General features: G+C 41.5%; 2 protein-coding genes across 4 annotated transcripts in view; one reads left to right on the top strand and one right to left on the bottom strand.

Annotated features, from left to right (window-relative positions):
* The first annotated feature begins 7,783 nt into the window (after positions 1 to 7,783).
* Positions 7,784 to 14,611, top strand: part of CEBPZOS (CEBPZ opposite strand) — an 8,463-nt gene continuing 1,635 nt past the window's right edge. The window contains exons 1-4 of one of the 3 annotated variants that reach the window (XM_023735953.1): positions 7,784 to 7,819; positions 11,750 to 11,865; positions 13,021 to 13,065; positions 13,668 to 13,750. In XM_023735953.1, the coding sequence (XP_023591721.1) occupies positions 11,751 to 11,865; positions 13,021 to 13,065; positions 13,668 to 13,750 (243 nt within the window). In that variant the 5' untranslated portion in view covers positions 7,784 to 7,819; position 11,750. Of the gene's footprint in view, positions 7,820 to 11,749; positions 11,866 to 13,020; positions 13,066 to 13,667; positions 13,753 to 13,888; positions 13,934 to 14,611 lie in introns of those variants that run through there. The other 2 variants (XM_023735970.1, XM_023735961.1) reach the window with 2 other exon arrangements.
* Positions 13,747 to 14,611, bottom strand: part of CEBPZ (CCAAT enhancer binding protein zeta) — a 31,012-nt gene continuing 30,147 nt past the window's right edge. Inside the window, exons 15-16 of the mRNA XM_004369557.2 lie at positions 14,538 to 14,611; positions 13,747 to 13,929 (exon numbers count right to left, since the gene is read on the bottom strand). The exon at positions 14,538 to 14,611 is cut by the window's right edge and continues 8 nt beyond it. Of these exons, the coding sequence (XP_004369614.1) occupies positions 13,790 to 13,929; positions 14,538 to 14,611 (214 nt within the window). The 3' untranslated portion in view covers positions 13,747 to 13,789. The remainder of the gene's footprint in view (positions 13,930 to 14,537) is intronic.

The following is a 14,611-nucleotide window of genomic DNA, read 5'->3' as shown; positions in this document are numbered from 1 at the left end:
TGTAACAGACCCACCTTCCCATGACCCATCCTGTATAACAAACCTCCTTCTGGACTGTATGTAAAAGAGCAATAATTGTCTATCTTCTTTGACCCACTGAATTTTTTTTTTGTTTTGTTTTAGCAGTTTAGCTTATATCCTAGCTAGTATACTTTCTGGGTGAAAATTTATTCTATTTGGTCTCTTCTTAACATAGGGTCACTATGAGTTGGAATCTATTTGAGGGCAATAGTTTTTTTTCTTTAAGTCAAATCTACGTAAACATGTACTATACTTTTCTTTTTCTGTCTCTCTTATTCTTTTCTCTACATCGTTCTCCTTACCCTTCTTCCATCTTTTCCTCTAACCCTAGGGACATAATTTTTTTTTTTTAATGTATTTACCTTTCTCTAAACTAATGCTAACAAGATAAGACATTAACCCCTAATTATGCGTAGTGCTACAGTCATTCATATATCATTTAAAATCATAGCTAACATTATTGAGCATTTGTATGTACTAGATGCCCTGCCAAGCTGCTAAGATCATATGGATGATTTAATGTAATTTCATAACAACAACCTTATGAAATCGGTGCTACTATTATCACTATTTTACAGGTAGGTTAATTAAGACTTAAAGAGGATAAGTGACTTCTCAAGGTCCCAGAGACAGCTTTTAGGGGACTGGGATACAGGCAGTAGAGCTGAGTCCGCAGGCAAAATGACAATCACAGTGAGATCTATTTACCTCTCAGGCGTCACAGGTTTTGTTGTTAGTGGGAGTGCATTTGGCCTTGACGAAAGATTGTTCTTTGATTTCTCTTTCTGTCATGAGAAACATAAGGCCATGGGACTTTTCACTGGAAAAGAAATATTACCTTCTGAGGAAAGAGATCTTTATGACCACAAGGAAAAAAATTTCCTGGGTTCTAGAACACTCTATTTGATAACAGCATTTTCAAATACACACTACATTAAATGTACATGTAGATTGTAAGGTGCATCCCAATTTCACTATGGAGAAAAGTTCATATGTCAACAGAAAGTATCTTTCTGAGGTAGGTAATGGATGTGAGAGAGCAGTTATTTTTATCTCCATTTTAAGAGGGGAAAGAACGGACCAGAAATGGTTTAATTCCTAGTTAAGAATAGGTAACTGAGTTGGGTAGTATTTGTGATAATTTATTTTAAAAAACATCATTTATCCCAGGACTGCAAAGGAGGTTTAACCTGAGAAAATCAATCGATGTAATTACCGCTTGTCAAGGTGACTCTTATTCATGGCAGCCCCACGTGTGTCAGAGTAGGACTGTGCTCCATAGGGTTTTTCAGTGGCTGATGTTTTTGAAGCAGATCACAAAATCTTTCTTCCAAGATGGGTAACTTGAACCTCCAATCTCTTGGTTAGCAGTAAAACGTGTTAACCCTCTACGCCACCCATGTAATACACCAGTAAAATGATGGTAGTAGTAGTGTCAGAACTTGCCTATATTCCTTAGGGATAAGAACCAAGATCAGCCCAAAGCTTATTCCAGTGAGGTGAAAGTCAGACATACCTCCATTCTCCAACTTCTTTTTACCAAGTCTGACACCAGCTGTTCCTCCTACAGCACTCTCTACGTCTCTTCTGGGCTCAATAATCCATTGCAATGGCCACACAGAGCTCACAGAACATACTTACAGTTAAGTGGTTTATAAGGAAGTAATGACACAACTCAGGATCAGGATGAACAGGCTACTACATGGGATCAAGATCAGGAAGCATGTAGGCAAAGTCGGAAATCTCCCCCAAACTGGAGAGCACATCCTTTCCTTCTTCAGTGCAAGACAGCTCTCTCAACTCCTCTTGGCCATGCAAGTAAATAGGCCCTTTCTCTGTTGTGCATGCCTCCTCTCAGCCATGCAAACCTCTTCTCATCCTCCTCAGGACAGACTCCCCTCAGACCCCTCAGGACAAGCCTCCTTTTAGCAGTGCAGGCCTCTCTGCTGTCAGCCTCCATTGCTAACTGACCTAGCCCATAGCCAGTGTAGCAGTTTTGTTCAGCTCTCTTAGCTGCATTGCTAGCAGCAGGTTTCTGCTGTCACGGCTGACTCTGCCACAGGGCCCCTTCCAGGCCTGCTGCCAACAGCTCTGCCATAGGACCCCTTCAGGGTCTCTCACTGTCTTCAGTGTTATGGATTGAATAGTGTCCCCCTAAAATATGTGTCAACTTGGCTAGGCCATGATTCCCAGTATTGTGTGGTTGTCCACCATTTTGTGATCTGATGTGATAAACCTATGTGTTGTAAATCCGACCTCTATGATGTTAATGAGGCAGGATTAGAGGCAGTTATATTAATGAAACAGGACTCAATCTACAGGATTAGGTTGTATCTTGAGTCAGTCTCTTTCGAGGTATAAAAGAGAGAATTGAGCACAGAGGAGAGGGACCTTCTACCATCAAAAAAGCAGAGCTGGGAGTGGAGCACTTCCTTTGGACCTGGGGTTCCTGCACTGAGAAGCTCCTAGACCAGGGGAAGATTGATAACAAGGACTTTCCTCCAGAATTGACAAAGAGAGCAAGCCTTCCCCTAGAGCTAGATAACTAAGACACTGTATTACAGCTCTTTTAGGATGTTCCTCACCTCCTGTCTCTGTTTCTTCTCTCTTCTTGCCTTTTCTCCTTTTTGCTTCTTTCTTCCTTCTCTTTCTTCTGCCAACCTCTGTGGGATTGGCTGCATATATAAACAAATTCCTGATCAATTTCAAGGCATGGCCCTCTCACTAGGGCCATGAATTGGCCAATCTCCTCCTGGTAGGCCACAGTCACTTCATTTGCATAAGTATATTAACCAATCCCTGCTAGCTGCGTAAAATAGACCAATCACAGGGCAGGCTGCAGCCCAATGTTTTACCACAATTAAAAAAAAAATCAGTTCGTGAAAAGATGAAACTTAGAAATATCTGAGTATCTTATTGTTTTTTGTTTCCATATACCACTCCCACTTGGAGATCTTATTACCTTACATAATAATGGAATGATAGTCACTGTAGTTGTAAAGGTGTATTTAACAATCTCCCTCCTCTGAATAAAAGAAAAGAAGGCTTCATGAGATTGTCCCCTACGTTATAAAGAGTCTTTGTTTCTCTCAGGTAAGGTAGAATTTAAGACTTGGGATTGGTAACATGAGATATGATTCTTGTTATTCTCTGAAGGCTTAGGTCAACCAGCTTTTATAGTTTTACATACTCAACTCTTTATTGCCCAGCATGATGGAAGGAAACAATAGCATACATAATTGCAAAATAACCCATATTGTATGATGTATTTGCCCTGCCTTTGAATGCAGACGAGCCTCATGTTTTGTGTGTTCCAGCTTCCCTTTTTCTCCTCGCGTCCCACTGCATGTCCGGGAGAAACCACGGCACCTCTCAGACTGCATGGGCCATGGCCTGGCTCATGTCCAGGGTATCAGTGGCACTGGAGGCTGATTTAAAGGCTCTTTCCTTGAAATTAAAGAGATCATTCCCTCTTATCTTCTTTTTTACAAAGGTATTTTTTAGGCTACGGACTTATTGTTGTTAGTTGCTGTTAAATGTGACTTATACCAAAGGACAGAGAGAGAGAGCACTTGACCAAAAAAAAAAAAAAAAGTCTAGGGCAGTTGAAATCATGTTGGACATAGTAAAGCAGTAAAGTAGCATATGGCTGAGTTGTGCATATTGACACAAAGGCTGCACAACTCAGTCATATGCTACTTCACTGATTTATTACTTTACGACGTCCAACTTGATTTCAACCACCCTAGACTTCTTTTTTTTAATCTGTTTTCTCTCTCTCTCCCTTGGTATAAGTCGGGTAAATTGGCCCCTTCCTGTACTATCTTCAGGGCCCTGGGGGCGCACTGGTTAGGCATTTGGCTGCTAACCAAAAGGTCGGCAGTTTAAATCCACCAGCTGATCCTTGGAAATCCTATGGGATAGTTCTACTCTGTCCTATAGGGTCACTATGAGTCGGAATCAACTTGACGGCAACGAGTTTGGTTTGGTACTATCTTCATCTGTATGTAGGGCAGTGCCTCTTCATGATTATGTTGAGTGTTTTTTCTTCTTCAGTATGAGAATTGCTACTTCCCAGTGTAGTTCAGGATTGAAATTTACCTTGGAATTCTTCATGTAGGGAGAGGAGTGTCTAACCTCTTTGCATTTTTGGAGTTTAGAAAAACTTGGCTGACCCCGTCAGAAGGTAAACACCAGGAAGCCAGGGCTGGAGAGCATGAGACGGTGGGTGCTAGAAACATTTGGGATCCGGGATGCTTTACCTGGTAACACTGTGCTCCCTAGACTGAGGGTGATGGAGAACTGCTCCACTCCAGAGCCCAGGCAGCTGCTAGAGCAGGGGTCCTGTCCCTCCTCCCATACTACCCCTGCATCAGGGACATGCCCCTAGTGCTTGCAGCTCTCCACTACTCTGAGTCCTGTGGACTTCTGCAGGGAAGGCTCGGCTATCACCATGATTCTGGGCCCTTCTTGTCCAGTAAGGTGTCCTTGGTACCAGCAATGATGGGTCATCACAGACTAATCTTTGCCAAGTCGTGACAGGTAATTAAAGAGCTTTACCTTGAGGATCCAGTTTGGCTAGCTGCCCTTCTTCTGGGGCAAACATAAGAGAATGGACAGCCTATCTCCTAGATATTCGTTAATGTGGAGATCCCTGCTGCCTCCACACAGGCACTTGTGGCCTCTATACAGAACCAGGACATGGCTAGCTTCTGTGCTTTGGACATGAGGAAGCAAGACCCTCCTGGCCACTTGCATCCCTCTGCCAGGGTTGGCACATCAGGGTAGGATGGGAACACACAGCCTCCAAAGGACGCTTGGGAGAAAGCTGGAACCTTGGAGGAGGATCCACGGGACTTCTGAACTGGGGAGCTTGAACATTTGCATTCCAGGGTTGGGGCTAGGGCAGGTTAGTTATCCTCTTCCTCAATTACGCAGAAAGCCCTTACTCCTGCTACTTGGGAGAATCAGTGCCATTTTGAAAATCTGCCACCAGAGTTTCTCCCACATGCCCCAACACCTTCTTCCCTTATCCCCAATTTTTTTTTTTAATTTTTATTGTTGTAGTTTAAGTGAAAGTTTACTATTCAAGTTAGTCTCTCATATAAAAATTTATACATACATTGTTATGTGACCCTAATTGCTCTCCCCATACTGTGCCAGCACACTCTTCCTTTCCACCCCTGATTTCCCGTGTCCATTCAACCAGCTCCTGACCCTCTGTGCCTTCTCATCTCACCTCTGGACAGAAGCTGCCCATTTAGTATCATGTATCGAGCTAAGAAGCACATTCCTCATGAGTATCATTTTATGTCCCACAGTCCAGTCCAATCTTTGTCTGAAGAGTTGGCCTCGGGAATTGTTTTAGTTTTGGGTTGGTAGAGAATCTGGGGGCCATGCTTTCCGGGGTTCCTCTAGTCTCAGTCAGACCATCAAGTCTGGTCTTTTTACTAGAATTTGAGTTCTGCACCCCACCGTTCCCTTGCTCCATCAGGGACTCTCTGTTGTGTTCCCTGTCAGGGTGGTGTTTGGTGGTAGCTGCAGCCCCAATTCTTTGAATGAATCAATCTGGTACCAGTCTCATTAGAGACTATAGTTTCCTTGCCTTACAGTTTCCCATGTGGCCAAATGTTCCTCACCTTACGCACAAAACATGTTTGTGAATCTACAATATGAGCTAGGATATGTAAGAAATGTTTATGAAATGCTTACTGAAGTTCTCACAATACTGGGAAACTAACATACCAATAAACAAAAACCAGAAAAAATAAAAAACAAAAACCAGTTGCCATTACATTGATTCTGACTCATGGTGATCCCATGTGTTTCAGAATAGAACTACTCCTTAGGGTTTTTAATGGTTGTAATCTTTTGAAAGTAGATTACCAACTTCCTCCTGGCCTTTCTTCTGGGGAGCCTTTGGGTGAATTTGAACCGTCAACCTTTTGGTTAGCAGTTGAGCACTTAACTGTTTGCACAACACAGGGATTCCTCCCCAGTAAACAACCTCCCCTCCCCTTAATTACTTTGTATATACTCCCCAGGGGAAATGATTGAATTTCCATGCAATTATTTCAGTCTTTTTTTATTGTTGTGCTTTAAGTGAAAGTTTACAATTCAAGTAAGTCTCTCATACAAAAATTTATACATACATTGTTGTGTGACCCTGGTTGCTCTCCCTCTACTGTACAGCACACTCTTCTTTTCCACCTCAGATTTCCTGTGTCCATTCAACCAGTTCCTGACCCTCTGTGCCTTCTCATCTCGCCTCTGGACAGGAGCTGCCCATTTAGTCTCATGTATCTACTTGAGCTAAGAAGCACACTCTTCACGAGTATCATTTTAAGTCCCATAGTCCAGTCTAATCCTTGAAGAGTTGGCCTCGGGAATGGTTTTAGTTTTGGGCTAACAGAGAGTCTAAGGGCCATGTCTTCCAGGGTCCTTCCAGTCTCAATTAAGCCATTAAGTCTGGTCTGATCTTTTTACTAGAATTTGAGTTCTGCACCCCACTTTTCTGCTCCTTCAGGGTCTCTCTTTCGTGTTCCCTGTCAGGTTGGTCATTGGTGGTAGCCGGGTACCATCTAGTTCTTCTGGTCTCAGGCTGATGAAGTCTCTGGTTTATGCGGCCCTTTCTGTCTCTTGGGCTAAATACTTTCCTTGTTACTTTGGTGTTCTTCATTCTCCTTTACTCCAGGTTGGTTGGGACCAATTGATGCATCTCAGATGGCCGCTCACTAGCTTTTAAGACCCCAGACGCCACTCACCGAAGTAGGATGCCTAACATTTTCTTAAAAAACTTTGTTATGCCAGTTGACCTAGATGTCCCCTGAAACCATGGTCCCCAGACCCCTGTCCCTGCTCCTCTGTCCCTCGAAGTGTTTGGTTTTATTCAGGAAACTTCTTAGCTTTGGTTTATTTCAGCCTTTTTTATGAAGATTTTTAATTGTTCTTAGTTTTTTCTTTTTTATTCTGAAACATTCTTGTTATCTTTTCGTCTTGTTTTGTCATGCTAGTGATGATCTGTATTTCAAACCAACATATTAGGACCTGTAGCTCAAGACATGGAATAGTGTCTTAAGTGATTATTTTAGTTAACAAAATGGTTAATGGAAGGCAAAGGGGTTGCTTTTAATATGGAAAATATTTATTGTGCACGACTCTTTGAACGGGAATAAATCCATAGAGAGAGCTGAAGTCTAGACTGCAGGGGAAAGAGGAGCCTTCACTAAGTAAGTGATGCCTGGGCATAGAGTTCTGAAAAGTTTTGAGAAAAATAGAATATTACAGCAAAAACAATAACAGGCAAAATAAAAACAACATAGTGCAGGGAAAGACCTCATGAGAAAAACTGGAGAGAAAAGTTAGGTGTGTGTGTATGATTAATGGAATGGAGGTTCAAGCTAGAGGCAGTTTCTAACGAGTAGATAGAATAGATCAAGAGACTGCATAAAGTCCAAAAGGTAAGAGTATACCAGAAAAGTTGCAAGGGTGTAGAATAATAATCGAGCACAGGCTTTGGTTTGGAGTCATAGGCTCAAATCAGAGTTCTGTATCTTACTAGCCAAGGTACGGTAAGCCTCGTCACTCTCTGTAAAATGAGATATTCATAGCATCTACTACACAGGCTTGTTGTGAGACTTAAAGGGACAATCATATGTACCCCATAGTCAGGATGGCCTTCTAACAGGAGCACAATAAATGGTAATTATTATCGTGGGGGCGGGGCCAACGTAAGGAGGGGCGGGGCTTCGCCGATCCTTGCGCACGCGCAGACCCTCTTCCCATGTGCACGCTTTAGGTAAGACCCCAGCGCTTGCCCTAACTCGGGCTGCTTGACTTGGGGTTCCTCAGAAGGAGGGTTGGGGCAGGTTTACTTTCACAGTTCTGGGGTCACGCGAAAGAGACTCGAATGTTACTGTCTTAAGTTTGCCGGAGGGGGCGCGGGGCAGCCGAAGTGTTTCCGGGTCGCTCTGAGCCCTTGGCCTGGTGGCGGGGACGGTGCTGCCTGCGCTCCCCGTGCACTTCGGCGCAGGCCTGTCCGGGGCGTCCCTGCAGCCCGGGGGCTGGGGAGGGTCGGGGAAGCACGGGGCCGCTGAAGGGAGCTGAGGGGCATTGATGAAGCCGGAGAACCAGGGTAGCCGGGAGATGGGTGGGAGCGGGGACAGCGGGGACAGGATCCAGAGGCCGGGGCACCGGGACGAGGGAGACCGGGGGCGGAGGATGTGGGGGGACCACTTGGGTCAGCCCTTAGCGGCGTCTGCTAGTTGCTTGGCTCTCGGCCGTGGGAACCTGAAAAAATGTTATTCCAAGGCTTCGTCCTGGTTCGTTCCGGTTCAAACCTCTCTTCTTTTCCTTGATCTGTCGGAGAACTGGAGCCTTGGTGGCGCAGTGATTAAGAGCTCGGCTGCTAATCCACCAGCCGCCCTTTGGAAACTGGGGAGGTTCTGTTATAGGTCGCTATGAGTTGGAATCGACTGGACCGCGACGGGTTTGATTTGGTTTTGTATCAGAGAACAGCTTCATTTAAAACTTTACCTAAATGCCACCCTTCTCCCAAATCCTGTCTGTTCCTTTGATGAGAAGTCAGAAGTTTCTTCTCTGGTGTATGTCTCCCTTGTCACAGCAAGTTAGTAAGCCTAACTTTGTTGGAAGACAGGAATGTAAAATATAAAGTATATATATGTATTTATGTAAATATATAATACATATGTTTTATATAATTATAAATGTATGAAGTAAATTATTATGCAGTGCTATTTGGACTTTAGTCTGTGAACCCTTGGCCTCACCTTCCCCCTACAAAAAATTTTGCTTGATTCCTTAACCTATGGATCTGTCTACAGGTAGTCGTTGTTTTGTTTGTAACCCCCCTCCCTCCTTGTACATTAAAAATAACTCCACCGGAGCGCCTTATGCTGAGCATGACTTTTTTCCTGTCAGTATTGTACAGCATTGTAGTGAACAGAGCAAAGGACTCCCCTCCCAGCCACTATCCTATCTCTTGGTCACATCTAAGCTCTTTTTTAACTTCCTTTGCTTCATTTCTTTTCTTTGAGGTAAAAATAATAAAGTTTTAATCTTTGGGTCCCCAGGGTTATCACATTTTCGAAATGAGAAAAGAGATATTTTTGCAGGGAGGGAACATCTGGTAATGATAGGATAATCCTACAAAAGTAGGGTGTTTAATTACCCTCACACTCAGGCATTGTGAAAAGGAGTCGAAAGCAGAGGGTGTAAACACATGACAGTGAGCAGAGAGCCTGGACTGTATGGTGTTAGAGAATGCACCATTCCTGCACAAAAGATGGGGAACAGTGTAACACAGCACATATAGGGTATCAAATTCCTGCTGTTGATTGAGGGAAACGGTAAAAACTTGGGTTTATATTTCATATATTCAGTAACATATATGCTATTTTCTTAACTTGTTATTTAGCATTTTCCCCTCGTTTAACTTTTACTTTAATTAAAGAATAAAGACAAACCCTTTTCCTTCTTTAGCTTTTACTTTGATAAATTAGAGGAAGAGAATCAAGATCTAAACAGGCTGTAGTTCTGCCACTTAGAGGGTGATGGGCAGGTTATTTAATCTCTGGGCTTCCTTTTCTCTATGGGTAAAGTGAAAGGATGGACTAGGTCAATTTTTCTCATATGGTGCATGGCATCTTGTATAAAATTCATCTGGGGTGCCTGCTAAAGAGCAGGTTACTGGGGAGCCAACTCTAGATGTGCTGAATCACTCGGGGGGTTGGGGAAGAAGTAGGGAATTGTAAGCTGAGACCCAGGAATAGGCATTTTTAACAAGCCTCTTGAGTGATGCAGTTAAAGTTTTTGAATACTGTTAGAATAGCAGCTCCTTGGGAACAAGAACCAGTTAGTATATTGCTCAACTTTGTATCCCCAGCATTTAGCAAAGTGCCTGGCACATAATTCAATAAATATACATTGAATAAATAAAAACTCCAGCCATAAAAAAAATATAGTAATCACTTACAGAATAACCTTTCCTTTCTAATCTGGGACACTTTACAAAAGCGTTCACATGTTGTCACTGGTTGCTTGTTACAACCCTGTGAGATAAACCAGGCGGGAAACATTGTGCTCATTTAACAGAAGGAAAAAGTGTCTTGACCTAATGGCCTTGACACCAGAGTAGACACTTGACAATTGTTTGTTACAATGATGGAGTGGATGTTAGAGCTGAAAGGGAATTTTAGACATAAATCTAGTCTAATTCCTTCATTTTACAAATGGGGAAGCAGACTCAGAAAATTTTTTTCCCACTAAAAACATACTGTAGAGGATAAGAGCCTAGGTTCTCGTGTTAAACGGCCTTGGTTGCAGCCTGCCTTTCCCATTTGATAATTGTGTAACCTTGGGCAAGTTATTTAACCTCTCTGGGCCTGAATTTCCTAATTGTAAATTCTCAAACTATATGGGATTGTTGGAAGATTAAGTGAGGAATACATTTAAAGCACTGAAGAATAGTACCTGCTACCTAGAAAACATGTAATTAATTAGTTATTACCATAATTTGTCAAGAGTGAGTGGTACATTGAGTTAGTGGCAAAGTGGTGGTGGTGAGGCTAATTGACTCACAAAATGATTAAGTTCAGTGCTTTCTCTGTTATGTTCCACTGAGCAATTTTGTCAAGAATTGGGAAGGATCCGAGATTTTGCCCTGTCTGCAAGCTTGTAAGTTAGCCTGCCAGTTTCATGGATGCAGATAGAAGACACAAGATGGTGGGTTTGAGACAAAGGACTTTATTACAGCAATAGCAGTAGCCAGAGTATCAGCATTTCCATCCGTGTTCCAAACTCCAGTTCCCACAGTGTGATGTGAAGAGGACCAGATGACAACTGCACACTCAGCAGGTTACATTTCAGGAGAAGAACGCTGTGTTTAGGGAGCCCAAATCTTTTATAATGGACGGTAAGCATGCCTGCCCTTTGCTCTGGAGGGAGACACTGTCTCTTCCAAGACTGTAAGCAATCCTGTCCTTTGCTCTGGAGGAAGGCATTATCTTCCAAGGGTGATTGTCTCCCAATTCACCACAAAACTCTAACAACTATGGCTTTATTCTCCTCCCTTAAAAGGAAGTGGGCACAGAGTGACTTACACATGGCAGGTAAGGCAGTGGGAAGAAGGACCTGGTCTAGTTCTGTGCCAATATCTTATTGCCTAGTTCAACTAAAAAATGATTTATCTCCCACCATTGTATAGCCTTAGGTTCGCTTTTAAAACCTTAGTTCCATAAATTGTTTTTTATGATGCCTTCTTGAATTTTGTTTCCTCTCTGTGCTTTATCCAGTGTTGTACCTTTGGTTCCATTGTGCCCCTCAGGTATGCTCATTATATAAACAAACAAAAAAAAATCCCATTGCTGTTGAGACCATTCCGACTCATAGTGACCCTATAGGACAGAGTAGAACTGCCCCATAGGGTTTCCAAGGAGTGGCTGGTTGATTCAAACTGCTGACCTTTTGGTTAGCAGCTGGTTAGCAGCCAAGCTCTTAACCACTGCGCCATCAGGGCTCCCCTCAGTATATAGGATATTGAAAAAACTAGGTATGTGTGGCATGTCTAATATAATTCTGATTTCAGGCCCTATTCCTATACAGATAATCATGAAACTGTGGGAATGAATTGACGTTATCTTATAGATGTGATGATGAAAATTTGAATATGCTTGTTCAGGTTCACATATATCTATTGGTTTAAATTTAGGATGGCCCGTACTATGGAACCACTGGCAAAGAAGATCTTTAAAGGAGTTTTAGTAGCTGAACTTATGGGTATTTTTGGAGCCTATTTTTTGTTTAATAAAATGAACACAAGCCAAGGTAATCATTTCATAATTTAATGTTCTCTAGTGGGGTGTCCAGTTTGCTAATGCATTTTAAGTGTCATTTTTGCAGAAGTTGCTTTTTCAGATTCAATGTATTAGGCATTTTTATGGGCACAAGCTAGGAGTTAATTACTAGACTAGGTGACTCCATTTAAAAAAAATCAGTTTTGTAGACTAGGGGAATTGTTTCACACCTTCACGGATGTCGCTGGGGGGTTGGATACAGCAAGTGCCCTTGGTCTGGCTTAGTTTGGGAGTACAGATGGAAGAAACTCAGCCTGCCCATTACCCTTCACTGATGTGAGTTTGAGAAAGCAAAAGGTACCACAGCTGTGTTGTCAAGGCAACCTGTTTTCTCAGGCCAGCGGTTTTTTCTCTCAGATGAGTACTAAAACCTATCCTGTGCCACTGGCAATTGCTAAGGTGTTAACATTTTGTGGAGAAAAATGTTACATTAGAGCCCTCAAATTTGTAAGTTAGGAAGTATTGCTTTTTCTTTCTGGAAAGTAGGAAAAGAGTAGTCCTGGGGTGGTAGCCATCTTCAAAGCTTAGAGAAGGGACCTCCAGACAAGTCCTATTTGTGACTGTAACCATCATGGAGGAGTGAAGTGGGCAAGAGCCTCTTGTGTTCCTGAAAGTACTTCACTGGGAACACTATGAAATAGGACACTGTTGGGTATTCACAAAGTCTCTATACTTTAATTCCCAAATAAAGGTATAAAAGAAAGCATCCTAACAGCATTTAAAAGCAAATTAAAGCTTAGGATCAGCTTCAAAAACAGTAATGTTTCAAATTCCCTAACAAGGTAAAACAGCTTCCATAAAAACAATTCATAAAATTACATATGGGAAATGCACCGTAACATTCAAAATTTGCTTTAAAATATCATTTCCAAATAAATTACACTGTATATACAGGCCACAAACTTAAAACTCCAAAATAATTTTAAGGAGGCCACATATTAGGCAAGTGCAACTTGGATCCTATCTGAAAGGATACAGCTCCTAGATTACCAGAAGGACCTTAAAACAAATTTCAAATCTGTATTACTCCCATGGGATGGACCCTGAAGCTAGCACTAAATTGTGGCTCTGTATTAATGTAATGAATTTCTGATCATGTCTAATTTTGAAGTTTTTTTCCCCTCAGATTTCAGACAAACAATGAACAAGAAATTTCCCTTCATCTTGGAAGGTATGTTTTTCCTTCTCTTTTTAAGAGTACAAAACAACCTTTTCAGGTAACTTATTCTTATAGTGAGTCGGAATTGACTTGATGGCAGTGGGGTTTTTTTTGTTATAAAGTAAGTAGTAATTTCTTTAAGATCTTCAACTAATTAAAGGCTATAAAGAATACTGTTTTGTATTTTGTGGTGTCACTCTCCAACCGTACTGTTCAGCCCTATTTTAGCTTCTGAGACCATATGGTGGAGAGTAATGGGCTGGGTTCTGAGTTCTCCTAATGGCTGAGATCATAGATTTTGAGATGAGACATGTCTGGGATGGTGATGGAATAAAATCATAGCTTAAAAGGTAAAAACTGACCTCAGGCTTGCCAACTTCTCAGAGGTCAGTTTAAGGATCATGTAGTTACTTAGCGCAGTATCTGGTATAACAAACAAGCTCATTACAATGAGTAGAGTGGTGCTAGACCTTGTACCTTAAGTATGTATCTTGTTGTCATCTTTTTCATTTTACTGTGTAGGAATCTGAAAAAGTTTGGTTTTTCTCAATATAGTTTAATTTTTAACAGCTTTTTTACATGATTTTATAAATGGCACCTGTTTTTATTTATAGTTTATTACAAATCAATTGAACAATCTGGAATGTATGGAATCAGAGAGCAAGATCAAGAAAAATGGTTAAAGAGCAAAAATTAGGAGTAAGTAAAATTTTAATTTATAATTAATTTAAAAACATTATTTTCTTTGCTTTTTAGTTTTCTGAGTGGTCCTCAGCCTATTCTTTTTGAAATTTTTCTTTTTCTTGATGATACTTTTCACATCTCTGTTGTGTAGCCAGTCATCACGTTCAGCCTCCCATTTAAGCTGTTTGAGACCTTTGGAAGAAAGAGAAGAAAGATGAGCCCTCGACACCGTACACTATTGGTGGTTCCACAGAACATCTGACTGAATGGGAACTCCTGGCCTGCCATGGCCTGCAGCTTGTTTCCCACCCACTACGCAAAATCCACTGTTTGTTGCTTTTCTTCTGTATCATTTTTTACTGTCTGAGATTCATACTTTACAAGTAAAAGACTATGAAAGGAAGGGAACAAATGCCCTAAAGATTTTTTTCCCCTGAACACTTCAACTGGTGAAAAAGTAGAAACCAAGAACTATTAATATCTGAAATAATTAAAATGTCCTTACTTGGCATACTCATACAACTTTTAAAAAGGCGGTAGGTAGTTTAAATACTCTTTTTTTTAATTGTGCTTTAGATGAAGGTTTACAGAGCAAATTAGTTTCTCATTAAACAATTAATACACATACTGTTTTTGTGACATTGGTTGCCAACCCGTCTAAGTAGTTTTTAATCCTACATTCTGCCCAGCTTGTAAGGTACTATAAAACAAAAAAGAAGCCCCTCCAAGAATATTTACATCTTCAGAAGTTCTAAGTCAACGCTATTCTGAAACCTCAGTAAAAAATTCAAGGTACTTACTTGCATTATCTTTGTTAGCCATGGCATTCATGCCAATGTTATCAAACTTGGATCCCATATTTTCATCTAATAGG

Source organism: Trichechus manatus, unplaced genomic scaffold, assembly GCF_000243295.1.
Source record: "Trichechus manatus latirostris isolate Lorelei unplaced genomic scaffold, TriManLat1.0 scaffold00005, whole genome shotgun sequence".
Taxonomy (NCBI): Eukaryota; Metazoa; Chordata; class Mammalia; order Sirenia; family Trichechidae; genus Trichechus; species Trichechus manatus.
This window is presented reverse-complemented; position numbering and strand designations above follow the sequence as displayed.